This window comes from Platalea leucorodia (assembly GCF_965183815.1).
Source record: "Platalea leucorodia genome assembly, chromosome: 3".
NCBI lineage: Eukaryota > Metazoa > Chordata > Aves > Pelecaniformes > Threskiornithidae > Platalea > Platalea leucorodia.
In genome coordinates this window covers 7,591,759-7,618,211 of record NC_138825.1, presented here as the reverse complement: position 1 = coordinate 7,618,211, position 26,453 = coordinate 7,591,759, and the positions used below count along the sequence as shown (strand labels likewise).

At 37.3% G+C, this 26,453-nt stretch overlaps 1 protein-coding gene across 2 annotated transcripts in view; it reads left to right on the top strand.

Annotated features, from left to right (window-relative positions):
• TASP1 (taspase 1) overlaps positions 1-26,453 on the top strand; it is an 85,926-nt gene that overhangs the window by 45,946 nt on the left and 13,527 nt on the right. The window contains exons 11-12 of one of the 2 annotated variants that reach the window (XM_082306177.1): positions 14,543-14,653; positions 21,718-21,828. In XM_082306177.1, the coding sequence (XP_082162303.1) occupies positions 14,543-14,653; positions 21,718-21,828 (222 nt within the window). Of the gene's footprint in view, positions 1-14,542; positions 14,654-16,619; positions 16,764-21,717; positions 21,829-26,453 lie in introns of those variants that run through there. The other variant, XM_082306178.1, reaches the window with a different exon arrangement.

The window sequence follows — 26,453 nt, the reverse complement described above, 5'->3', positions numbered from 1 at the left end:
CACAAAAAACAACCAAAAGATGACTAGGAAGATAGCTCACACTGCAGTGTGAGATTTGAGAATGTAAGCCAGGATGTTTTTAACTTGTCAGGAACAGACCTTAGAAAGATAACTGTATCGTTACACAATACCGGGTGAATATTGCAGAACACAAAAGCCTTAAGGTGAAGTTACACGGGAGTTGCTTTTACTTTGCAACTCCCACGTAAAAGCAGTTGAAAGGACCGCATTTCATCTCATTTTTCTTCCTAGTTGTATGAACAGTCTCAAACAGAAAGATTACTTGTAACACTTTTTCGTAAATGCTTGTGTCAAGATGCAAAATTTATGATCTGGATGACTAGTTAAGGGTCAGAGTTATCAGTGTTCAGTATAGGGAGAGATGAAAAAAATCAGCAGAGTTCAGATTTAGGTAATGTAAACTATATCCCAAGAGTACTGCAGAGTTAGAGTCCTCTTACAGAAATAGTGGGGGGAGCAAGGTAACGGTGTAGAATTAAAATTTGACAGAGGCTGAAGAGCATCAGAAATGTCCTGTCTTGCTTTTGAAGTCGTATACCTTTCTAATTTCCCCTATATTTAAGTCTGTCTGGTGCTCTTGAAAATTTGTGTAGATGTTCACCCTTAAGTTCAATGTTAGTAATAGCAAGTGTCCTTTTTAGTACTTATGCAAAGGAAAGTCCTACTGGATGCAGAGGTGTCAGAAGATCTTTCTACTCAAGGAACACCATATTGATTTTAGTTTAATAAATGCTTACCCGTGTAAGCAAATATATTTAAATATTGCCGTATTCAGGACCATAATAATTAGTGAGTATAAGCCTAATATTAGAGATTGTTTGTGGAAAAGCTGAGGAGGACACCTTTATTAAACGAAATAAAAACTTCTTTTAAATCTTCTTTACAAAGTCAGCTGGATTTGAAGGCTATGCAAGGACAGGCAAGCATCCTGATATACTTAAAGGAGATGTCTGGGTTTACTGATGGCCTTAAATAGAAGTCTCCTTTCTCTTTGCTGGTACCAGTTTTACATAGTGGTAAATACTTTAATGTTATACTATTTATAACTATCACACGTATATATCTATATTTCTTTGGTTCAAATCTTTTAGCTTCCATGACATTACATTAATACCAATCCCAGTTAATTGAAATAGACTGCTGGCGGTGTATGAAGCATGGCCATCTGTTTATTCAGTGATTTGGAATTCAGGCTAGCGGTGTTTAATTAAACTCTTGTTTCTGGCTTTCCTTTAAAGTATGGGTATGTGTGTGTGAGAGAGGGAGATAGAAATGTTTACAGGAAGTGAGAACTCTTCTGTAATCAATACCATTCTTTTTTCCATTTCCAGAAGCTCATAATGTTTTATTTGATAATGTACTTTATGTTTAGTGCAGTTTTAAAATATATTGATGCCTGACTCTTGTTTAAAATATGAGCATCCAACAATATGAACCGTGAAGTTAATTAAGGGGTAGAGGGATGGAAAAATGAAATTACAGAAAAGCTTGAAAGAATGAAACTTACAACTTAGCTGGATCACAACAGGAGATGGGAATGGGTGCATAAACATTTGCAAATATTCAAAAGGTGAAATTGCCAAGGCTAAGCAAGAAAATAGTATGTTAACATACATCGTTGTTGGATGAAATTTTTAGAAAATAAAGGTACTGCCTAAACACTAGAAGATGCCTTGACTTGGAAAGCTCTAAGATTGATAGTGCTTGCGAAGAGAAGTGTTGTCACTTGGTGTACCTAAAATCAGACTAGACTGTATTTGTAATAGTGATTATACCCCGCTCTTGTAAATTGGTTTTGTGTGGACATATATTTCAAAAAAAAAACAAAAACAAAACCACAACAAATGAAACTTGCATGTTATGTATAAATAAAAACTGTGTGCGCAGGCACATTCATTTCATGTTTCATTTTACATCCAGGCATATACACTTGTATGTAAAAGCATTTAAAATATGTACATAAAATAACTGAAATGTCCAATCAGTTTAGATTTCTGTGGTTTTCACAATATAACATTTTATTGTTTTAATTTCACGTGTCTGTTCATTTTAATTTGTTTTTAAGTGGTAAATTTGGCACAAATTTATCCCAACATTTTCTACAGGGAATTTTTTTTCGGGGGGGGGGGGGGGGGGGGGACACACAAAAAAAAAGGAGAAAATTAGGCTTTGGTTGCTGTGTGTATTGAGTACTGTATGTGGAGACTTTTAATATTTATTGTTAAATGACTTCACAGAATAGCTGATTCATCAAATTGCATTTGGAATTTAAAAAAAAAAATCTTGAATGAAGAGAAGAGTTTAACTATGATTCCCTTAAAGCTTTATCAAAAATATGCTCTAAATTATTAAGTATTAACGTATGTTAAACCAAATCATTTTAACTTAAGGATTCTTTGGGAAATAAAAGCTTTCACATTTGTGCTGGTTTAGACTTTTTAAACTTTTTTTAGTGATACTTGCGGATAGAAATTCAAGCCATGAGGGTTTGTTATATCAGGCTCCATATTCAGTCTTGAAAAAGGATGTTCTTTGGCATAGGTTTCATACAAGCAATTTTTAAGGGCCAGGTTTTGTAAAGTATTTTAATTCCATACTTATGAAGTTGCTCATGTCTTTGTGTTTTGGAGGCTATGATAAGCAAGAGATCGAACAGGTTGGGGAAAACCTCTGGTGTGGGGAAAGGAGAGTTTGGAATAGTAATTCAAAGTATACAGAATACAAATTCTTGCGCGTTGAAATACATGCAAAATTGGAAGGACGTTAAGAATGGACACGTTGGGTCAAACTAGAGCCCCAGATAGTTGGGTGTCCTGTTTCAGATAGAGGCTGTTTGCAGGTCTCCAGGGAAAAGTGTGGGACTGGGCAAAGCACCTCCACTGTGTTATCCAAGCTTCTAGCAATTTATGACATGGGGACTTTATAAGCTGGATATATCATTGTTTTTAATAGAGCAGGATGACTTTCTCAAGATTTCTCATTTCTTTTTGTACTTAGAAGCCTAGTTATTTAAATTTTGCTGGGAATGTTTTTCTTATTCTGTGATCGTTTACCTTTGTAGAAACTTTCTTGGAGAAAGAAAAGTGTTAGTTTAAGTGCCACAGTTAGTAACGCAGTCGGATTTATACTTGAATTTTTGTTAATTTTGTTCTAAAATGCTTCTATTGAAGCTTCGATTTGAGACATATGTTTCAATACCTTCCTTATTTAAAAAAAAAAAAAAAAGGCATCACCATAAAAGTACTTCATTAAAAGTATTTCCAAATTCATGTCGCTTTCTTTCAATGGTCATGTATTATTTGAAGACATGCTTTTACATCTTGATCATCTGTTGGCTCTGTGGATGCTGGCAGGCTTCCTGCTTTTGCGTGTTCAAGGAGGATTTGGTATTAGTTCTTATGCCTTTAGCAAGTTGTTTCTCAAATATTTTTGGCCATTTTTATCGTGATTTTATATTCAGTGTGCCAAAGGTGGTGGTTCTGAACTTGTTTGGGCATGACTTCAGCTTTTTGAAGAGTATTTTCTTACCTCTAAAAGTCTCTTGGCCTTGTTGTTTAGCCACACTGTCTTTGGTTTTATTTTTTTTGGCTTTTCGAAAGTTACTTCATGGTTTATAAAATACAGGATATTGTAAAACTTATATTTTATGGATATAGTTTAACAGGGGGTGGTAAAACTGAAATCAAAAGATGAAGACTTTCTAAAGACAGGATGGGGGAGATGGTGGAACTTAGGAATAACTGTGAATATAAGCGGCCTTAAATTCAAGGGTTTTTCTGTAACTCTCAGTCTAAAATCCAGGTTCTGTGTAAACAAGTAAAATCTTTCTATTTTTTTGGTATTGATTTTTGGAGACATTTCAACATATGAACTCTGAATTATATTCAAATCAATACTTTTTTGAAAAAAAAATCGTTGTGGGACTTTATTGGCAACTGAAGGATAAACATTACAGGAATTCTGTAAGTGTCTCAAAGCCAGTATTAAAATTCAAGAAATTCAGCAAATGTTGCAGTTGCAGGCATAGCTAAGATACCTGGGCAACCTTAATCGTGACATCTAACAACGTAATGCAAGCGCCATTTCATGCAAGAATGATGGTAGAGACTGAGTGAAAGCTTGTTAAATGAGATGAGCATTACCAGTGGCCCTTATTTAGCATAAATGTAAGTAAGAGCCAAACTGGTTTTTGGATCAACATAGCAGAAGTCAAATCTTTGGTCTGAAAAGCTTGTGCGTACATGTGTGCGCACATTTGTGCACACACACGGACACAAACAAAACAGCCTCCCCTTTGAGCACCCCCCCACCTCCTCAAAAAAAGAGGCCAAAACCACACTCATAAGGCCACTTGGAACTCTTTAGTGGATGTTTTTTGTCCGTATATGAATGTAAACACAGGAAGATGGGTATTATTTGGAGGGAAAACATTTGTGAACAAAACCCAACCGCAGGAGAAACAATAGTCCATTTTTTGGCTGTACTTTAAGAAAACATTTCCTATTTTTTCCTGAACCTAATAAGAATCAAAGACTTTGTGTATATTCTTCTCATTCAAAATAATATCAAGTGTGATGTTGATTCTCCTCCCCAGTTGGAATATCCATGATTATTGTGAATATTCGTCTACTGACTGTGCCAAACCTTTTAATATTGCATTTCTGAAGATAGACAGAAGGTGTTGCATTATTTACAAAATGCAGAAATTCTGTACCACAACGCTGCATAGTCTCCAGCTTTTACTAGAATCTATTTGAGGAGAATGTTTGATACAAGAAAGGCACAGTGATGTGATGTCTTAGGAAGAATTTAAATGGGACATAGTCACAGTTTATAATCCTAAAGAAAAAGGAGTAGAATCTTTAAATATGTATTGATTTTTTTCAGAAAAATTAAGCATGTTAAGAAATATAATTGGGCTTGAAGACTGAGCCCAAAGTTGTGTTTTGTTGAGAAGATAGCAGGGATATCAGATTTGTGGACGTAAACTGAGGTGTAATTGAGGATTCAGTCTGGGAAAAGTCGTTCAATGATGTCTTGCCATTCTCCCCTGCCCAGAGCCTATTCCTGACTGAATGAAAATCAGATACAGATAACGGCAATGTCTTAGGAATGCACACAGAGACTATATTTATTCTGTGTAAATAAGCAGAATGTGCCTGACTCCCTTACCAATTTCTTGTGCTGGTGAATTCACCACGATCCTAAAGGACTGACTGTTAAGGTCTCTGGTCAGAAGCAGTGGCCTCTGTTCTCATGAAGGCATTTTAGGGATTACGTCAAAATATGTTAAAAGCTGTGTTGGATATACATACATATATATATGATGCATCATTCCATGAAGTGAAAAATAGCATATTTTGTATTGTGAAGAATCACAGAATTGTTTAGCTTGGAAGAAACATCTAAGTCCATCCCCTTACTCAAGGAGGGTTCTCTTTTGTTTTTGAAATCCTTATCGATAAGAAAGTGAGTGTCTTTGCTCTTCTTCCCCCTGCCTTTTTCTGCTCAGAATTTTACTTTTTGTTCATATCGTTTTGTTCATATCGTTCATGTTCTTTCCGGTCCATTGTGTGCCTCATGGATGCTTTTGCTGGCAACATGGAACAGGTAATGTGGAATAGGAAATGACACCTCTAGAGAGATGGCTTGTGCTTGTTAAATTGGTTGTTGGGCTGTGCCCTCGGCCAGCATTTCCCTCTCTCCTTTTGGAAGCCACTGAACCGTAGATTCTTACTTGAAAGCTCATTTTCGTCGGGAATCACAGTGATATACAAATCTGCGGAGTAGATATTTTTCAAGGAAGCTTTAATGCAAGTTGAGTTGTGATGTAGCGCTTTGGCTTTGTGATCCCCATGCGCTGAGGGCAGCAGTGGCTGCGCCGGAATCCAGTGACTGCTGATACCTGGGCAGGTGCCATTTGTCTGTCTGGCCTGCGTCCTTCTGAGTCCATGCTCCAAACGTCCGGAGGAATTTCACATGCAAATCTTGTATCCTGTGTAGATTGCTTGAGCTCCCCTATGTGAGATAGATAGTATGATACAGCTAGTCTCTTTGTAGAAATACGTATTACCTCTCAAAATCAGTCTGGTCCTGTAAGATTTGGGGAATAATAGGTAATTTAATGCATCACAGATGAAGCAGCTGCATGTGGAGAAGAGTTATGTCATTGCTAGAGCGAACCAGAGAGTAGAGGAAGAAAGAGGTCTATCTCCAGACGGATCAGTATATACCTCTGAAGTGAATGCTTCTGTCAAGAGTTCAGCCTTTGTGTCCAGATGCCGTTTGGAGGCTTCAGTGCTGTAGCATGTGGTGTCTGAACTGACTCACTACCACCGCAAGGCTGGGTGAAGAGAGAGGAAGCAACAGTCAGAGATGATTTGTGGGAATGGTAGCGTTAAGAAGCAGTCAATTAAACACAGTACCGCAGTCTTCAAAGCTGAGGGTTTTGTCCACAAAATAGTCAGAATGGTTGTTTGAATTGCCTTCGGAAGGGTTGTTTTGAAGCAGAACTGGATGGATGCGACAATCAAAGAGTGCTTATTGCCTCTTGAAATGTTAATTGGAGTTAATGTAATAATATATTGTAAGCATGAAGTTGCACGGGCTTTTTAGAAGTGGTAGTCTCCTGCAGAAGGCCCACGGCTCAGAGCGCGGTGTGTTCATAACCTGGGGCGGCAGCCAGCCGGGCAGCACCGTCTCCTTCTCTGAACACTGTTAGTCCTGTTCCTGTTTGCCGTGCCTTGCCCAAATGCCTTGAAATAGGTGCAAGGATATAAAGTGAAATGGAGACAGCGGCAAACTGAACTCTCTCTTTATGTCTTAAACTTTTTTCTGTGATTGGGAGAAAATGGTTGCATACATTTAGTTAGCTAACACATAAGCTATTCTCTTATTGCCTTTCCTGTAAGTTTTATATGACAAAAGTGATGTAGTTTGGAAAGGTATAGTATTTTTACAAAGAGATCAATAGCAACAAAGCTTCTGATGAAGGCCTAGGCAAAACAGAGTTTACTTTTTCTTTTTTGGTTTAACTGAAATTAATCTTTCAAAATTTATTAAATGTAAAGACGACTGTAAAATGCACATCCTCTTTAATGGAATTATATTTTTTCTTCATTCTAACCTCTCTTGAAGGTATATCTGAAATTCTTCTTGTTCATGATAGTCAAAACAAATAGCTTTTTTAATAGTTAGTTATCTGGCATTTCCCGCTATTTAGAAGTGAAGGATTCATACATTTGGCATATTTTAACTCTTTAGCCTTTTTTTTTTTTTCCTTATCTGTAAAATTGTAGAAAAGCTGGATGAGTTGTTCTTCAGAGTGCTTTTAGTTTATGTGGCCCATATTAAAAACTTAAAGATACAGAAAGTGTTTTCCCACCTTCCCTTAGAGAAGATACTTTAGACACAGTTTGTCTGGATGTTGAATTTGTCTTTTGTTATCTTTGAAAACTACCCAAATTTACTGAAGTTACAACTTTTTGGAGAATTTCCATTTGCGTATTCTTAGTAGGTGTTTGTTAGTTTGGAAGTTAAATCATCTAAGAATTTTCTGTCTGCAACAAGAATGTGCTCCATTGATCCTTCTAGGATCAATGCTTTAGGAATTGGACAGGACTTTGTTTGCAGGTGTTCCTCCTGGCAGCAGGTCAGTAAGTTAAAAATTCCCCCTGCTAGTATGAAGGCAAGATGCAGCAGCTGATAGGAGTACAAAAAGCTAAAAGTTATGCAACTTTAATTTAGTACTGTAGTGCATTATGCTAGACTGTAGCATTTTATGTCTTTTCAGAATTAGACTTTAAATGTTTATTTTAATATGTAACGAACTGTATCAGTACCTTACCAGCCAAATATTTTTATTGTACTGTATTTTGTTTTTTAAAATCATTGGCTTGCAAGTTTTTAGTCAGCTTTTTCTAGAGGTGCTGGTAATGACAGCCAGAGCTTACTAAAATACGGGTTTCACTGTGTTTCCATTAGGTATAACTAGAAGTTATTCAGGAAATAAAGCAGAAATAGCAGGTTTTTTGTTGTTAACTGACGCTTCTTTTCTAGGCAGTACTATTTAACTGAAAATAACAACATCAAAGTTGAAACAACTTAACAGGACCAGGTTCAGACTCTGCTGTATGGAATAGATAATAAAATACAGATAACCTGTAACTTCTATCTTGAGCTTCTGAAAAGAGAAGAGTCGTACTTTGGCAGTGGAGTAAACTAGATTAATTTTTCCATTCTTGAATGAATGTGAGTAATGCGAGTTTCCATTTTGTACTCCTTTAAAACAAGTTCCAACACTTTGTGTTGAGGTACTCTATGTTTCAATAGCTAGACAGGCTCCGGCAGCTTGTCAGAGCTCCATAAGCTCTCTGCTTATGGCTTGCAGAAAGAAAGCTAGATTTTCATTTCTCCTTCCATTCAACAGGAGACTCTTTCATGTCTGAAAATTGAAAACGCGTGTTTTTCAGTGTGGTGCATGGATGTGTGTGTGCCCTCTGGCACACCTGTTTCTAATTTCCTGACTTGAAAGCATCTCCCATCAAAAGAAGCAGAAAAACAATTTCTTTCTGACACGCTGCTCGGAGGCCCTGGCTTTGCAGAAGGCCTTCCTTTCGTTTGCCATCTTGGTTCCATTGGTAGAACATTATAAGATGCAGAGCACGCATTGTATGGGATGTTCAGCTTACATTGTGCTGGGTTCTTTCCCCTCTTGTTGTGGTTATTTCAAGCATTAGAAATCTGCTTGAGAAGTCACTATGCTGAGGAAAATACAGTAATTTAATCCTTAGTTTCTTGCATGAAGCTCAAATTAAGGACCAAGGTCTATAGCAAGTTAAGGTTTGTATTACCTATGAATTTTGTAGAGTGTTAGTTACTGTTTGGTACAGAAGGTTAGATTAAAATTTAAGTATTATAGCTCAGATTTCTTACCTTTTCTTCAAAATGGTATGCAGTGTAAAACAGTATCCAATATAATAGCTGAAAATTAAAGATGTTAACAATCTTAAAAAAAAAAAAAAAAAACAAACCCAAACCCAGAAAAAACCACCAGTAACTTGTTGTGGAAGTTGTGCATAGGCTAACTAACAAATTACTACAGAACAGATCTATTAACTGTTAAAGATCACTTAGGAAGGAAAAAATACAAAATTATAAGCTCCAGCTTAAACGTTACTGACTTGTCTGTTTTCTCAGTTTAGCAACTGACAGTTTCACAAACAGCATCTGGATTGTCTCCGTAGCTACCGTGCTGCTGCGTGTATCTATCCGGTGGTATGCTGTTGAGTTACGCTGGTTTCATTTACTGACAAGCTAAACAGAACAAAACGTTCAAAAAGATTTAGAGCTTAAAAACCATTATATGCATACAGCTAAACAGTATTTGAAATGTAAGGACTGGGCCTGGCTCTACAGCATAATGGCTAGTGGTTCATATGCTCATAAAACTTGCCTTTGGTAAGCTTTGTTCGTTACTAATATGATCAGGTATATGCAGAAAACACAAAATGTGAATCAGTATATGTAATTCTATGTAACTTTATGGACTATAACAAAAAAATTCTTAAAACTTTAAATGGGGCAGCAAGGTGTACAGTTCACATTTATGCCTGCTAAGGTATGCAACCCTGATTCATTCCTTGTCTTGCGCGTATAGTGACATTCAGGTACCAAAGAGTTGCATTCTAGAGTATCTGCCCACTACTGGAATTGTGAATGACAGTGGAAAAATTGTTGTCATTTGTCAACGTAGTAAGAGGTTTCCATGATCGGTTCCTGTCTCTCATTCCTCTGCAAAAAGGCACGTATCTCACTTGTTGTAGAGTGCTTTACGACATAACAGGTACTTCTGGTTTGCCTGATCTGATTCACTAATCAGCAATATCTGCTGCATGGAGTGCAGGAACAACCATCTTGCTGTGCTCAAAGCTCAAAAAAATGCCTCTTGAGGGCTTTGTGCTTTTCTGTGCTATTTTTGGCTGTGTTGTGGTTTAACCCCAGCTGGCAACTGAGCACCACCCAGCTGCTCGCTCACTCCCCCCCCCCCCCGGTGGGATGGGGGAGAGAATCAGAAGAGTAAAAGTGAGAAAACTCGTGGGTTGAGATTAAGGCAGTTCAATAGGTAAAGCAAAAGCTGCACACACAAGCAAAGTGAAACAAGGAATCCATTTGCTACTTCCCACTGGCAGGCAGGTGTTCAGCCATCTCCAGGAAAGCAGGGCTCCATCACGCGTAATGGTTACTTGGGAAGACAAACGCCATCATTCCGAACGTCCCCCCCTTCCTTCTTCTTCCCCCAGCTTTGTATGCCGAGCATGATGTCATACGGTGTGGCATAGCCCTTTGGTCAGTTGGGATCAGCTGTCCTGGCTGTGCCCCCTCCCCGCTCCTTGTGCACCCCCAGCTGCTCGCTGGTGGGGTGGGGTGAGAAGCAGAAAAGGCCTTGACTCTGTGCAAGCACTGCTCAGCAGTAACTAAAACATCCCTGTGTTATCAACGCTGTTTTCAGCACAAATCCAAACCATAGCTTATGGAAGCTTTGGTCTGTCATTGCAAAGTGTTTGTCTCAGAGATATAATGAGCTTCAGGTTACCGAAGAAGTCATCATCTTAACTGGGAAAGGATAATAAAATGATATAAACTCTGTTTACGGGATAGTTACTGAAACAAGTGTACTTGAGACTTTAACACAGAATTGAAAAATTGTTATTAGGAGTCCCTGTTGGTTTGGTTTCAGTATTATTCAGTGAAAAACCGCAAAGTGTAATAAGACATACAGTTAAACGTAATATAATGCGAGATAGTTAAGCAAATGAACCAGCTTTACATTTTCATCAGCTTATGTGCATGATTTGGGAATGTGTTAAAGTAGCTTTGACTCTAGTCGCTGTCTTGAGTCATGTTACTAAAACTTTTTCGGAAGTTGGCAAATGCTGGTGGTTAGATTACAAGTGAGTGGAACTATAAATTTGAGCCCACAACTTAAGTTATAAATTAGGTTTCCATTACTGTAATTCTGTATGCATTTATTTTGTGTCTAGCCCTAGTATTATCTACAGTGTTTTCCCAGTTGGAGACTCTAGAGACATACAGGTCTGCTAAACCTGCAAGACAGTTCACGCTCCAGTATTTGGTTCTAACTTGAGATAACAGGAAGGGCAATTCTATTGGAATAATTAGGGTAATTCTTCTTCTCAGCCTTTATCTGGTCAAAGTATGTGAAACACTCCTTAGTTATTTTTCTTGTTCAAAAATAGATGTTCCTACATCAAAAACTACAGTAACAATTTTTTCTTTTCAAAATGGGGGGATTATTTTCCTTAGTCATCTGTCCCTGCAGATTGCTGGCATGTGACATGTTGGGAGATTTTTACGTACACTGCCGGCAGCATTCTGTAAGTTTGCTGCCTTATAGGTTGACATCAAGAAGACAAAAAGAAATGACTTTGTGGGGACGTAGAGATGTGTGATGTGTTAGTAGAATTGCAAGGCTGCTTTCCTTGTGGTTGATCCTGGATCACATCAGTGGGCTGCAGCTGTTCTTAACCCATATTAAGTTTTCTCTCTCTTAATTTTTTTTTTTTTTTGTAGCAGACTTGATGTTATGGGAACTCTTCAATAAAGTCGTTCTCTTGGGATAAATAACATTATACATCATGCTAAAAAATGGCTATTGTCTTTTTGATGCCAATTTAGGAATCACTTAAAAATTGTGAAGTAGTAACATCTGGTTTTATTACTTGATGCATAGGAGACGCATAGACTTGCTCTGATTTTTGCGTCTCATTTGCTCGATTCACATTCTAAGTCCCATGCTTCTTCCCTCACATAGGGTATAAATGTTATATTTAAAGGTGTTAACAGGTTCTTTTCAAGAAAAAAACAACTTGCTAAGTTTTTGCTGGAGCATGTGCTTATTTAGTTTTATTCTTTACAGCAAAACTTCATAATGATTACATTTTCTTGGTTTAAAAAAAAAGTAATAGCCGTGTTGTGATCTATGGGTAAAATGCATCTTGCAGTTTTTGCATGTTCTTCATACATTACTTTGTCTTGACTAAGTATTAGATAATTCTCAATTCTATTGTGGACGAAAGCTTTCAAGCATGGAAGTAATGAGGCAATGAATGGACAGACCCTCCTGGTAAGCAGCTGTTGAGGACACTGTATTGTGTGAGCCTCTTGAAGATAATATCCTAACCCAGACGCTTTTCTCCATAACTGAGAGCTTGAGAGTCTCAATGAAAACACTTTTTTTCTTGTGCTGTCAAGAACTGCCTCCCTTTGCTGTGTAATTGTTGTAGTATTTCAGCCTTTTCATTCTCCTCGAAACTTATAACTGTTTTTTATTCAATCTGTTTGCTATACAAAGAATTTTTTGTCTTTCTGTTGTGCCAGTTACACGTAGATTCAATGCCAAAGTACCCCACTTCAAACAATTCAGATGAACCAAATTGTATTAATCAAGAGACACTGCCCATTAGAAGGAGCATATAACTGAAGACCAAGGTGTAATTTTGATGATTAAATATAGCGAGATTTTGGGACACGTGGACAAAATTTTTCTGCAATCTGGTCACTGGCTTATTCTCTGACATCTAATGCATATATAATGCCCCAGAGGGGTGTTTTGTTGGTTTTTTTAATCTTGGAAATGGGGGGTGAGGGGTCTTTTTTTTTTTTTTTTTTTTTTTCTTCTCTCCTTGTGTGCTAGCAGTCTTTGAAGAACACTGTTTGTAAACTCACTTTGCCTTTAAGGCGAAGGGTATAATTGTGTGACAAGTAACCAGAAAGAGATTCTTGGAGTAGGTTGCCATGTTAATTAGGGCTTAAAAGTGGTGGCAAGAACAAGAGACCAGTCTGTGAGTAACTCCGAGACGCAGTGCTAGACCTGCCCAAGTGCATTCGTGCAATCTTGTGCCCAAAACCAGTCAGTGCTCTAAACTCAGCAAATTGGGAAGCAGGGAGATGAGACGCTCAGCAGGCTGCAGTGGAGCCAGTTTGGGTTGGGTTTATTTATTAGTTCTTTCTTTGTGCCAGATCTAGGCTGGCCTCAGCCAGAGGCGCTCAGTTTTCTCTGTTCTGGGCTCGTTAGTGCTTCCAGTAAAGTGAATGTTATCCATGGAGACTGAGCTGCCTTTGTCTGAAGCCAGCTTAGGTCTGATGTCTTACCAGCTCCAGCTCTCTGCCATGTGAAAGCAGTTAGATTGTTTCCAGCCATAAATTGTCTCTGGAAGCTGCGTAGGTGTACTTATGTGGTTCTGCACCTGAGCTAATAAGTCCAACTGGATTATAGCAGATTTTTGTGTGGAGCCAGCATGGTGCTTGCATCTTGTCACGGTTAATGAGAAATTTGCTAGAAATATATACAGATAATTGGGAATTGACTGTATTTGACTTCTCTCTCTATATTCTGGTGTCTAATGCAGTTTTAGGCCCTGATATATTCTGAAGTTACAAGTCTGATCAAACTGTCATCACCTAAACTTAGATAATTAAAAATATTGTCATATCACAGCTGTTAAATTAGTTGGTTTTCCTTTTTTCCTAACTGGATAACACATTTCAGCTTCACTGGTGCTTGGTTAGACCTCGTCTAGCTGGTTCATCTGCTTCCTTGCCATTGAGGAAAAACGTCAACATATGGGAGGCATAGTAGTATAATGACTTTTGAATATATGCAGAAGGTATCACCAGTGTGTTTTCCTGTCCAAGAAAACTTTGATCCAGTAAACACGCGCTGTACCATTTGACCACAGCTGTACGTCCCAAAACACATTACAGGAATGGAAAGGGGCATGGGAGAAAAAGAAGAGATGTGAAAGCATTCCTATAGAGTAAGAGTAGCACTAATGACCTGTTTGTCATCAGGGAATAATTACAGAAGGCACTGAAGCAATAAGTGGTTGTTTGCTGGGAGTTCTTAGTTTCTTAAAGGCAAACCTTTAAAAATTACAGGAATTTTTATTAGGAGTCCCATGAGCAGCCACCCTGTCAAAAAAGCATAGGTAAATTCACCTGTTCCTTTGTTGACAAAAGGCTAAATCAGATGGACTAAATAGAAGATTGCATCATGCAAAGGAGTTACTATGGCATTCACTAAAGATGTTCTTGGTTTGAAGAGATTTGCATCCGAGGATCATTCCTGTGAAAATGATTAGTAAGTGGATTCTTTGAGAGAGAATTGCAGGATCTGGATAAAGATGACAAGTCAGACACATTCTCACTGTTTCTTTGCAGTATTTCTGTTTCTCCTTTCTGTGCTTAACCCTTTTTGGTTTATGACTTCGTGCAGTAGAAATTTCAGGAAAATTGTGAGGAAAAACTGCTGACGTCATTGAATTTTCACGTGACTCAGTGTCACTCTTTAAAAAACTAAGAATTTAAAAAAAAATCTGGCAGACACCTGTCATGCATCTTTTTTTCTTTTAGCTGCGATGGTGTAAAATAATGACAGGGTTTCTTCATAGTGGTATCTTTTGATATATTTTGACTATTCCCAATCTTAATATTTCTTTAGGTTGTGGAGAGCACCTTGTCCGAACCATACTGGCCAGAGAATGTTCATGTGCTTTGCAAACGGAAGATGCCCACCAAGCTCTCCTAGAGACTATGCAAAACAAGTTTATTGGTAAGTATATGGTGCGAATTGCCTAAACATTGCATAACATTGTTTAAAATGCAATTAACCTTATTAAATAAAGTTAAGATACTTATTTTTGTGATTTCTGTTGAACCCTTATGTTGCAGTTGGCCTCAAATCTGCTGTTGTGTTACATCCAAAGAATGTTAAACTACAGAAGAGTATTTTAGGAAATCTAAAGGAAAATCCTTGGAAATATCTCAATTGTTATGTGAGTCATAGAATACCCAGAGAGACTTGAAGAAAGAATTTCCTGCCTGAATCACTGGCTGTGGTGTACAATTGCATATTTTAGAATTGGTGGTTTAGGAGCATTAATGAAAGTTATTCATGTTAACCCTTTTAAATATAATAGACCTCAAAACCACTGCATGTTCTAATTAAATGCTTTGGACAGACAGATTCTGGTTTGCTAGTTACATGATGAAATTAATTTCTTGAGAACGTGAAGTAGACTTCATTGAAGGCTATGTTGTAAGGCAAAACCAATTTTTTTTCCCTGATTTGACAGGATTACACATGACTACTTATACCTGTGTAAGTTTTTGTGAATATAGATCTTGTTTTCTTTCTTCAAGTCATAACCAAAAGATGAATATGGAAATTTAAAATATCTATGTAGATTTAAACTTTTGAAGATTGCATAGATTCCAGTGAGGCTTCTGGCAGATATGTTGACTTGCATTGTCTTTATAGCCCTTAAAATTTTTTGAAGCTTTAGTAACCACAGATAATTTTGACCTTCAAGATTTCTTCTGGACAAGACAACACTTCTTGTACACTGTGTTGCCAAAGTTCATTTTTATAGTATTTTAATTAGAACTGAAAGAGGGACATACGCATACCTTTTTGGGACCCAGGAACCATTGTCCTTAGTCTTGGCAAGAAATGTGTTGCATTTGCTTTTATTTCTGTTTATAATGTTGAATCCGTATTAAACTCTGCTTCTGACACCATTACATTGGACTGTTTGAGGGGAAGTGACCTTGGCATTGGAAGGCTGCACTTGATAATTTAGTTGGGAAATCAGACTAAACCCAACAAAACAGGGGAAAGTGAAAGGAATGAGAGACAGTATGAAATGAAAGCTTTTCATGATATACAAATTTGAAGAGAAGTGTTTTATAATTCCTTTTTAAAATTTCATGTTTTAATTAGTGATAGGTCATATTTGTATTTTCAGAAACTTATCACTGCAGGTTTTTGTTATCTGATGGCAGGGATGTGTATTACCTTCTCAGTGGTACTCTGAGGCAGTGTTGAAATGGAGAGAGGAAAAAAAAAAGAAAGAAAAAAAAAAAAGATACAGCCATGGTCTTTGTGTAAGTGAAGTGCTTGAATTCTGTGTCTTGATTAGGAAATGTAAAATCTAGTTTGCCCACAGCTGTCGTATGAATGAAGACTGATTGAGGAAAACCTGAAAATCCAGATACATCTTGGTGTTTACATGTGGCATAGTACTAAGTTTGTAATCAGTAGTGTAATTTTGGGCGATCCTGGCAATTCTGAAGATGGAATGCAAAGTTATGTCTTGCTGATACAGTGCAACAAGTGAAAAAATGCATTACACTTAAAACATTAGCTTTACACTAAGTAGTTTTTTTCCCCTGAATTTTCACAGATGTCGATGTGCTAGTTGATAGCTCGGGATGTGTGGTGTGACGCGGGATTTCTTACCTGTGTGAAACAATAGGATAAAACGGGCTAATAGCCTACTTGCTGATGGCATGGATTCTTTCCTTGCTACTCTTTCTGAAAGCCCTGTTTTGTGGTCATGTCAAACTTTCACCAGAATTACAATGGACCAAGGCCAAAAAAAAAAAAAAAAAAAAAAAAGCTTTAACAAAGCAGAGCTAGAATGTTTTGTCAGAAGTCGAAATGTGTGTTACTTGTATTGGAGGGATGAACAGCTGATTTTGGCAGTTGCCATCAGATTGGTGCTTCCTGTTTACAGAACTCTCCAAGTCTCCGCAGAGCCCTGGGAATCCTTCCAGCTAGGGAATGCCTGGCTTAAACAGGGAGTGCTGTTTAAACAGCAGGTGATGAGCAAACTAATGGCAGATGTGCTTCTCTCATCCTTTCTCAGAGCCAGCTGACTATGGATAATGCACAATTGATGGTTGAATTGGAGGTGAGAGAAATTAAATGTAGATTTTTTTGTAAATCAAACGGGCTTGGTATCTTTAGTCGAAGAGCGCTAAAGGCTTGGTACACAGTCCAAGAATGGTGTTCTGTAAACACGAATACCTTTCAAACAGAAGAACAGAGGATTTTGTTACTCATCAGTCCTTTCAAATGTGGCCAAGTTTGTGGAATGTAGACTTAGAGTAAATGTTTGTGTCATCTCACTGGCGGGAAATCTGGGCTTTTAACAATGGCAATGTTATGAATTGTACTTTAAAGCTTCTTACAAAGTATTAGAAAATAATGAGCTGAAAGACATAGTTGGAATCTGATATTTGTTCTTTCCTTAGCGGAAATATGTTTTGTCTATTCTTGTATTTTTAAGTTGTGCTTCAGTTCACAAATGAGCAATGTCTGCAGAGAGGTAATAGCAGAAGGATAACGCTGACACTTTCTCTTTTTGAAATTTTGTGTCAAATACCTCTCTTGGGAGCAGGAGTTTGGACAGTTAGGAATCATAGAATATGAATTTCCCAATTATGAGTTATGCTTCTTGGGGGGAAAAAAGCCTCATACTTAACAGTTACAAGACTGCCAGTGACTGTTGTTGCACAGTGTTATTGTTACTTTATATTTTGGCGCTGCATCGCTCTAAGCTTTGTAGTATCCTTTGTGGTTTTATAGCGGAAACATTTATGGAAGCATTATTATGTCTTCTCCATGACACAGAGGAGAAGATTTGAGAAGAGAACGAAGTGATCTTGAAGTTTCATATAACCTGTTTTACCCACTGCAAGTTTGATTCCACACGTTTGCATTTGGTGGTAGACAGAATGTAATAGGCGTGTTCGTTACCTGTACAATAAAACCAGCTGAAGAACTAACACGACGTGGTGGTTTTACATGAGGGTTTGTCTGGGTCCTGACTGTGCTTCTCCTTATCAAAAGCATTGGGATTTTATTGGGCATTGGTATTGTTTAATTTCTTAAAAAATCTGACCTGTAAAGTTTGAAAGTACAGGTGCTTTCCCTTGCAGCTTCTTTAAAAATTCTAAACAGATGTTTTAAATTACTTACTTATCATAAAATATAAAGATCTCTGGTTTCAGACAGCTCGTGCTTAAACATTTAACAAATAATGGTGCATGAAATTAAAAGCAGGCTTCATTTAGTGCTTATATATTCCTCTAATGTTTAAGTTGTTAGCTTGAAGTTTAGTGGGATTCAGAGCAGAAGCAGAGTGGCAAACAGCTTCACTTTAAACATGCTGTGTACACAAGCTGACAGAATCCAATGGCATAAGCGAGCTACGGATTATTGACCTGAAAAAGTCCGAATTTCACTCACACTACAGTATGAGAAGGTTTAGAACTGTTTAGCTGCGACCCGTTAAAACTGGGGGATGCTAAAGCACTTAATTGCTTACACCATGCCACAGTCAGCGTTTAGACCAAAGTTCTGAAGACTTTGAAAGCTAATGTAAACAATGAAGCTGGTAATGGTTTCTCTGCTATGGAAGAGTAAGAATGTAAAACATCTGATGAACAGCTGGTTAGTCCTTCAGCTGGGTAAGTGTAAATAAAACACTGCTTTTACAGTTCCGTATCAAACCTGTGCTAGAATGTATCTGTCCAGTAGCTACAAATGGGGAAAAAAAGCACAGGATCAGAAATGAACAACTCTTCTCGATTGCATGCTCTGGAGGAATCTTCATCATGGGAGCAGCTTAATTTACAAGAGACAGAAAAGAAAAAATGTTCTTCACTTGTAGCTGTAGTTCCTCCAGAGCAAGGCTGGATGCTGAGGCCATTATTTGCCTTAACCCCTGTGAAATCTGTATGTTCTGTCCCTGGTCTGAGGCTGGATCCGGGTCTTGGTGTTCGGTTGTGGTTGCTCTTGCAGGACTTGATGAGATCAGTGAATGTGGAGCTGCTATGAAGATACATGTGCTTATTTTTCAGAGACCATTACTACAGATTAATAACATACAAAATATATAAATAAAAACTTGATAATGCTTTCTATATGTCAGATAGCAATAACAGAATAATTGAGCATTGAAGGAGGCAAATGTGTGTTGTAAAATATAATTTTGTGACTGGGGGAGGTGAGGATTAAACAAAAACTATTTAAAGATGTTTTTTGTTTATTTTTTCCTACCCCTTCTCTCTGGTGTGGCCAGTCAGTGCTAACATTATTAGTTAATGGTGTAGTTGAAGTTTTGCTTTGGATTTTTCATGCGAAATTTTTCAGTGTTACGCCAGTGTAACTGGGAAGGAACGATGAGTTTCATGAGACGTAAAATGGTATTAAAAGCCCCAGGTTTTTGTCGTTTTGTCATTAGCAAACTATGAGATCAAAGATTTCTCTGGCAATTCTATTTTATTGCAGTACAAAAATTATTTTTTTGCTAGTTCGCATAGTTTGTTTTATTTTTACTGAATTCTCAATTGTACAGCAAGATCTGTCACTCTTAAGAGTACAGAGAGAGCAAAAATAATGTAGGGATGTAGGAGACAGATTACTTTTTCCTTCTAGTGAGAAACCACTGTGACTTTAATATACATGGCTGTATTTCAGTTGCACCTTTTCTCTTCCTGTTTAAATACTAATTAAATATAATGTATATGAAAAGATGCCATTGCCTATATTGTTATTTTTTACAGAAGTCTGCACTATTATTTCTTTTTCTCAATTGCTTGGCTGTAACAAAATCATTTTTAGAACTAAATTAATGAAATATGTTCCTAACCTTTGAATTCAAGTGTTTTGAGAATACTCAAATTCATTCCTGTGTACAGTGCATGGATTCTGTTTAGAAATAAAGTATAATACTACTTTTGTACCATTATTTTTACAGATTTAATAATGGATGCATAGCATTCAGCCGTCTAGAATCTTGCTTAACATAGACCTACTCGTTTGCACAGTATGGCTGTGTTAAAATACGCTCTTCAGCGTAATTGTAATCCTCAATAATAAGTCTGCATATCCAGAAATATCTTTGTTTAAAAAAATATTAATATATTTGAAACCGTCTTTTAATTTTTTAAAAATTGCTTTAATTGGAAAATAAAATACATTCTCTGTTTTAAAGAATGTGCTGTTCAGTGTGTATTTAATTTGGCTTAGAGTCTGATTTTTAAGGGAGGAGAAACAGTCTCTCTGAATTTACTGTAGTGTAGAATACTGTAATGTTATTACTGTCAGCAACGGGTTTTTACTGCCACTATTTAGAGGTTGATTCCCCGCAACTTAGCCAGCGCAGTGAGTTAGGGACACATTCCATATTGCTGCTGATTTTGCACTGAGATGGCTTAGCTGAAGTTGCTGGTGAAAGCAATTGGAATGGATGAGGGAGTAGTCACGCAGTTTGCTTCAGATGGCTGTGTGGATGGCAGCCTCCCGCAGAAGGGGGGAAATGTCTTGGAAAGCATGGAGTAAAAGATTTTGATTTGGGTGGTAAAACTCTTTGCAGCTTCCGAAGCCTTGCGTTTCTATTTTAACCAAACGTATTTACCTGTTTTGTTATCTATTATGTTATGACTGGCTGGATTCTTGGTTTGCAGGGATTTGGTCGCAGTGGATGAGTAATACAGTAGGTGTAATTGGCACCTAGTAATAGTTCTGGTGCAAAGCAAATGGCCCTTTAAAGAACATACCTGTTTGTATTAGGTCAAATAAGATATTACTGTTTATTAAGCATGCTACATTGGTTATCTTCCTGTGATATGGGCTTCTGTTATGATGACCTTGTATCTCTTCTGAACATGGTTGCTCTTATGTTGAGAGAGAACATGGTAAAGCTTTTTGTTTCCCTTACAGTAAAGCTTGAAGTTGGTTCTTATTGGTTTTTTTTGTTGTTATTTGCATTAAAGGAGTAATTTTAATCATATGAATAGCTGTGAGCAAATTGAAGGAGGCTGATGAGTAGATCTGCTCTAAAGTTCTTGTGGCCAGCAAATCCTTTTACAGTGTCTGTATGCTAGACACAGTATAGTGATTTATGTAAAGGAAAATAATTGAAAAGAAATATATGAAATGCCTGTAGCAATTGTATGTTCAACTTTAAATCACAGTGTATTGCAAATGTGTGACTAGGGTCTATTTGGGCTTAAATGCAAGAACTTTGTTAATTTTGTGGCTCAAGACAGTTTAAATCATATGTAGATCATACCATTGTTTCCACATTTAAAACTACAGGAATCTCATTTCAAATTACAAACCAGAAAAAGAATACTTAGACTTGATTCCCTTCCAACCCAAACTATTCTATGATTCTATGATTCAGCTAACTTTAAAACTTTTCCAGCTTCTGATAGAAGATGGTTTATATAAAATGTCTTAAATTTACAACAGAAAAGCCACTTTAAAAAGTAGGATGTGTTTTGGCTTTTCTGCTAATATTCATAAAACAGCAAGGGAGACACTCTATAGCAGTTTGATGATGTCTCTGTACAAAGTGCTTTAAATTGGGAAAAATTAATAGACTGCAAAAGTGACCCAAATTTGCTTGATTTTTTTCATATGTGGCCATCCTTGTATTAATTATAGTACAGAAAGAACTGAATATTGAGACGTAATTTTTTTTCAACCTAACACTCCAGTTTTCATTATTATATCTTCCTTGATCCAAGAACAAATGGTTTTGCACTCACAAATTTCCAATTTTTTTTTTTATTCCATGTAGCTCTTTTTCCTTTTTTGATTACCAGTAGATTAGTAGATTACTATTTAGAAAGATTACTATTTAGAAAGAAACACTAGAAAAAGTAAAACTGATGCTTTTGTAAAAGCAATGCTTGACCTGACAGTCTTTTCAACGCTTAGTGACAAGATCAAAGGGGGAAGGCAGGAAAGTGAAATTAAAAAAAGTACCCAGGGAACTAGTCCCATTGCAAATAATTCTCCCCAATGATTTTGCCCAGGTTCACCTTTTCTAGCCAATGAAGATGGTGTACTCGGAGGTGTGATAGTTCTTCGGTCTTGCAGGTGTTCAGCAGAGCCTGAATCATCCCAGGAAAAGCCAACTTTACTAGGTAAGAGATTCTTATTCATTTTTACTTGAGCTAGGTGCTAAGTCAAAGTGCAAGATGAAATAAAAACTGTCTGTGCATGTTCACCATTGTTCAAAGACCACAGAGAAAACAAAAAGGAATTGAAATTGTTTGAGATGATAAAACTCTAGAAAGTGAAATAGTAGTATTAGCCTTGTTCTCTAAAACTGCAGAAAAGAGCATTCTTTCTGACTCGTTATTTCTGAGCAGAATTGTGATTCAGAGAGTTGTGTGGGATCCTTCTAAAACCATGGCGTAGGAGTAACGGTTGCTTGTGGTGAGACAGGCTATGCTCCTCACAGAAAGAATCACATTTTTAGCTAGGGATAATGCATGTGACTGTCTACTGCTTCTCAGTGGTTTATATGCTAAGAATGCTATCTGAAAAGTTCTTTGTTCCCCCTTTTTGCAGGATGAAAGGTGAAAATTTGGAGGATAGACTTAAAATTTGGAAGGGAGGTTGTTTTATGGTTAGAAGTTTTTTGTTATGCCCAGGAAAATCTGTTCGGATAAGTCACAGTTACTATTTGCATATGCAGACAACAGGAGTACTTGCTGTTGATATTGAGATCAGCAGAAAACTGTACTTGGCCTCCATCAGTAGCTGACTGGTTCAAAAGGCTCTGAGCTTTCCAGCCCTTCAGCCCTGTTTATGTCCTAGAAACAAGATCCGTTGTAAAGCAGCAAGACAGATGAGGAACGAGTGTATTATAGCAAACTGTCATGCGGTTTGTTGTAGAGAAACAGCTAGAAAACTGAATGGTGTAGGCTACTAGCAGAGGTGGGTGGAAATACAGCCCAGAGACAGTAAAGTCCATGTTCCTCTTTGAAGGCAGGGATTTGGGCCTGGGGGCATAGGAAGCACTTCAGCATGACACTTGTACCATCTCCTTTCCTGTGGGGCTCCTCAGATGTGGGCATGTGTCTGGTCAGGCTATGTGCTTCCGTATTGTTTCACATGGACCTGTCTAATATATATTTATGTTATGCTACCAGAATTAAAGTTTTTTTCCTTTGTACAATCCTCTGCTTTATTATTGTTTTCCCCAAGTGTTTCATGAGTCACGTCAGTAGCATTACAGATTTGAAGTAGCTTTCGTATCTTTTAAGATCTGACATGACAAATTTGATCACCTAATTTAACTTTGTGCATTAAGGCAGGTCATAGCATCTCACCTGGTAATTCTTGAATTGCATAATTTCTTTTTCATCTGTAGGCTATTGTTGAGAAAGAGACCTCACCTTTGTTTTAATTCATTACTGCTTTTGTCCCACTAAATCCTAACGTTGTGTCACCAGAGTTTGCCCGCTTACAGCCAGCCTGGAGTAGCAGGCAGAGCGTGTGCTAAAGGTGAGCCAGCAGATATATTCTTAATGATGGGTTAACCCACACAAACTCCAGTATTTATTGCTGTCTGTTCAATGACTGCCAGGATGCTAGGGTCAAGTTATTACAATTGCATAGGATGAGGTGTATGCTATCTGTCAGTTTTGTTCTCGTATTACACTTTGCTGGTTTGCATTACAAGAATCTTCAAATATCACGTACTACTTTGTGTTGGCTGGCTTGAGTCTGATCGTATCCCCCCTCCAGTCATTCACTCTAATAAGTAATTTTGCTCAATACAGTTAACAACATTCATGTTTCTCTACCCAGTAGTTGAAGCTTATGTGTGTTTTATGCTTTTGGTCAACATCTCATCTTATCCATAAGACAAAGAACCAGAGATCTGGGAGGTGAATCCTTGCAATTCTGATGGACAACAAAGGAATTTTGGAAGGCTTGGGTGGGAAACGGTTTTAGAAATAGCTTTTGTATGTTACATTTTTTGGAGTTATTACTTGAATAGCTTGTCTTTTTGAAGTAGAAGACTATAAAATAGACTTTAACAATCATCTTACTCTTGTCTTTCAACTATTTGAAAGCCAGGACTGTCTAATCCTGACTCCAGAATCAGGGCATGGGTTGCTAAACATACAGAGAATGTTGCAGGTTTGATTTACAGTTTTCAGACTTAAGAATGGAATAATTGTGACATTATTGATCCAGTGGAAAAGCATTCTACAACATAAATTCTATCCCTAAAAAGGAGTTAAGAAAATGAAAATACGAGTTTGATTAAATAAGACCAAACAAGATCAACTTAACCTTCAATTTCTTATGTTTGGAAGTGAGAGAAATATTTCTATTCATTTAATGTTTGTCATTCATGTAAGAAAATATGTTCCTATGAAGGAAGATTTGATATTTTTTCCTCAAAAATTAATAAAGAAAATCTCCATATATCGTACGTCATAAGTAAAGACTATTTGTCCATTGATTTTTGGGGTTTTTTTCCACTGAAATAAGATTCATGTAGCACAGCTTATTCTAAAGATATTTTGTCTGTACGACAGACATTTCCTGCCTTACAGGGTATGCTGATGTGTAATTAAGCATATGTAGAATTTGTGTTGTTTGGATTTAACATACGTTGTGTAATACTGAAGAACTCGGTGTATAGAATAATGAAATCTCATGTCTTTATTGCAGGGATGATCTTTTTTGCTTTTATTTTTTTACTATTGAAACAAATTGCAAGAAAGTGATTTATTAAATGGTTGAAAATATGTGTAATGTCTTCAGATAAGGATGTCATTTAGGTTTTTCATTGTAATTCCAGTACTTGTAATAGCTAGCAATAACCATGTTTTAATGCTAGTACATGCTGCCTTTGGTGGACAATGTAGAAGGAAAAAAATATTAGAAACTTGAAAGAACATGCCTAGGGTTATCAAAGGCAAAAAAATAATATTTTGAGTGTATTTGGCCTGAACTGTTGCCCAACTTCTCAAAACTGAAAGACAACATTAAATTTGTCTCCAAAAAATAAATTATTTCACTTACAGTTGAACCTTTAGGGTGTTAGGGAGGGGTTGGCCTCATCGGACGCAGTTACCTTGCACTGAGTGTGTTTCACTCTCGGAAAGCTTTTGACTAACCTTTGGCGATATCAGTCATGAATCTGTTACAGGGGAGCAAAGCGCATACCTAAATGAAGTTCATTTTTCTTTTGTGATGATATCTACATATCTGTCAGAATCTTCAAGTCTTGCCGGGATTGTCTAAACTTTGATCTTCTACTCTGGGTTAATTGCTATGCAAGGATAAATGGTTCAAAGGATAAACATACTCAGCATGCTGTGACCTTCGTCAACTGTATTAAAGGAACATGAGGAATAGGAATGAGTAAGAGTTTTATAACCATCTAATGATGCTTTTTGCAGTATGTGACAGTCTCTCTCTAAAGAAATATCTGCAAATAGCTTTTCGTGGCATCTTGTGTAATTCATGTAGACTGCTCCTGTAATCCAAAGGAAAAATTTATACTTCAGTGCAATTTTTAAAACCTTTTACAGTATTCTATGAAACACCCTGAATTCTGATAAGCTACTCTTTCTTTCTTGTTCCCCTTTCCAAATTACATACTTAATGAACATAAAAATGGCTGTGACACAGAGCAGGAAGAATACAGTGTGGCAATTTATAAAGCTCCACTGGATGGGAGCTAACCACATGAATAATGTGCTCTTTGTCTGAATTTTGTGCTGCAGCTGAGTAGGGGGTGTGCGTATATATAAATATACCTGTGTATGTATCAGGGAAGTAAAGATCACTGTAATGGGCTGTTTAAACGATTGATGATCGGGCCACTTTCAGACTTCAGAACAACGCAGTACTGGATTAACATGCATTAACAATACACATTAGCCGTGATTAGTTTTCTTAATCGTTATCACTACAAACACAACACATCTTTAACATTTGTATCCTAAATTAGCTGTGAGTATACAGTACCAGAGAGCTGATGCTGTATAGCTAGCGCTGGCAGTCAGGGTGATCAGACCTGAGAGTGCTTTGACGGGGAAGCCAAAATGAAAATGGGCTCATTTCTTCTCCGTCTTTCTTTCCTCTCTTACCTTTGGCGCTCCTTACCCTCTCCCCAAAGAAAGGGGGTGATTGCATATGCTCTTGCTGTAATTCAGCATACTTTTGGGACCAGGTCTTGCCTAATTTTGCCAGGCATCTTTCTTGCTTATTGTGCAGTGTTATTCTGCTTCCATTGGAGATCTCTCCTGCTTCTTCTGCAGGATTATTTTGCTTTCACCAGATGTCTTTCCTGCCTGCTCTATATCTTCGGTTCTCATCTTGCAGACTTTACCACTTCTGTGTGTTTTTCTGTATCCTACTCGTGCAGCTAAACCACGAATCTCTGTTTACCCATTGGTAGTTACATATTGTGTATATATTTATGCTCTGTTCTGTGAAAAACTGCTTGTTACTGGTTATTCTGTTGATAGTGTTACAATTCTACAGAATCCTTGTACGCCATCTGGGTTTATGCTGTTGTAGCATGCTTATGTCTGGGTTCAAGGCAAGCAAATGCAAATTATATCTGCTTCTGCTTTATGGGTGGAACAGGCCTCTGCTTTAAAAGTTGGTCCTATCTTTTAACTGTAGTTGCAGTTGTATTTCTCATCTTGGAGGCTCCATATCATTGAAGTAACGTTCTCATTCTGGGTATTAGTTCTGCAGTGTGTGACTGCAAATGGTGCAGGAAAATCTT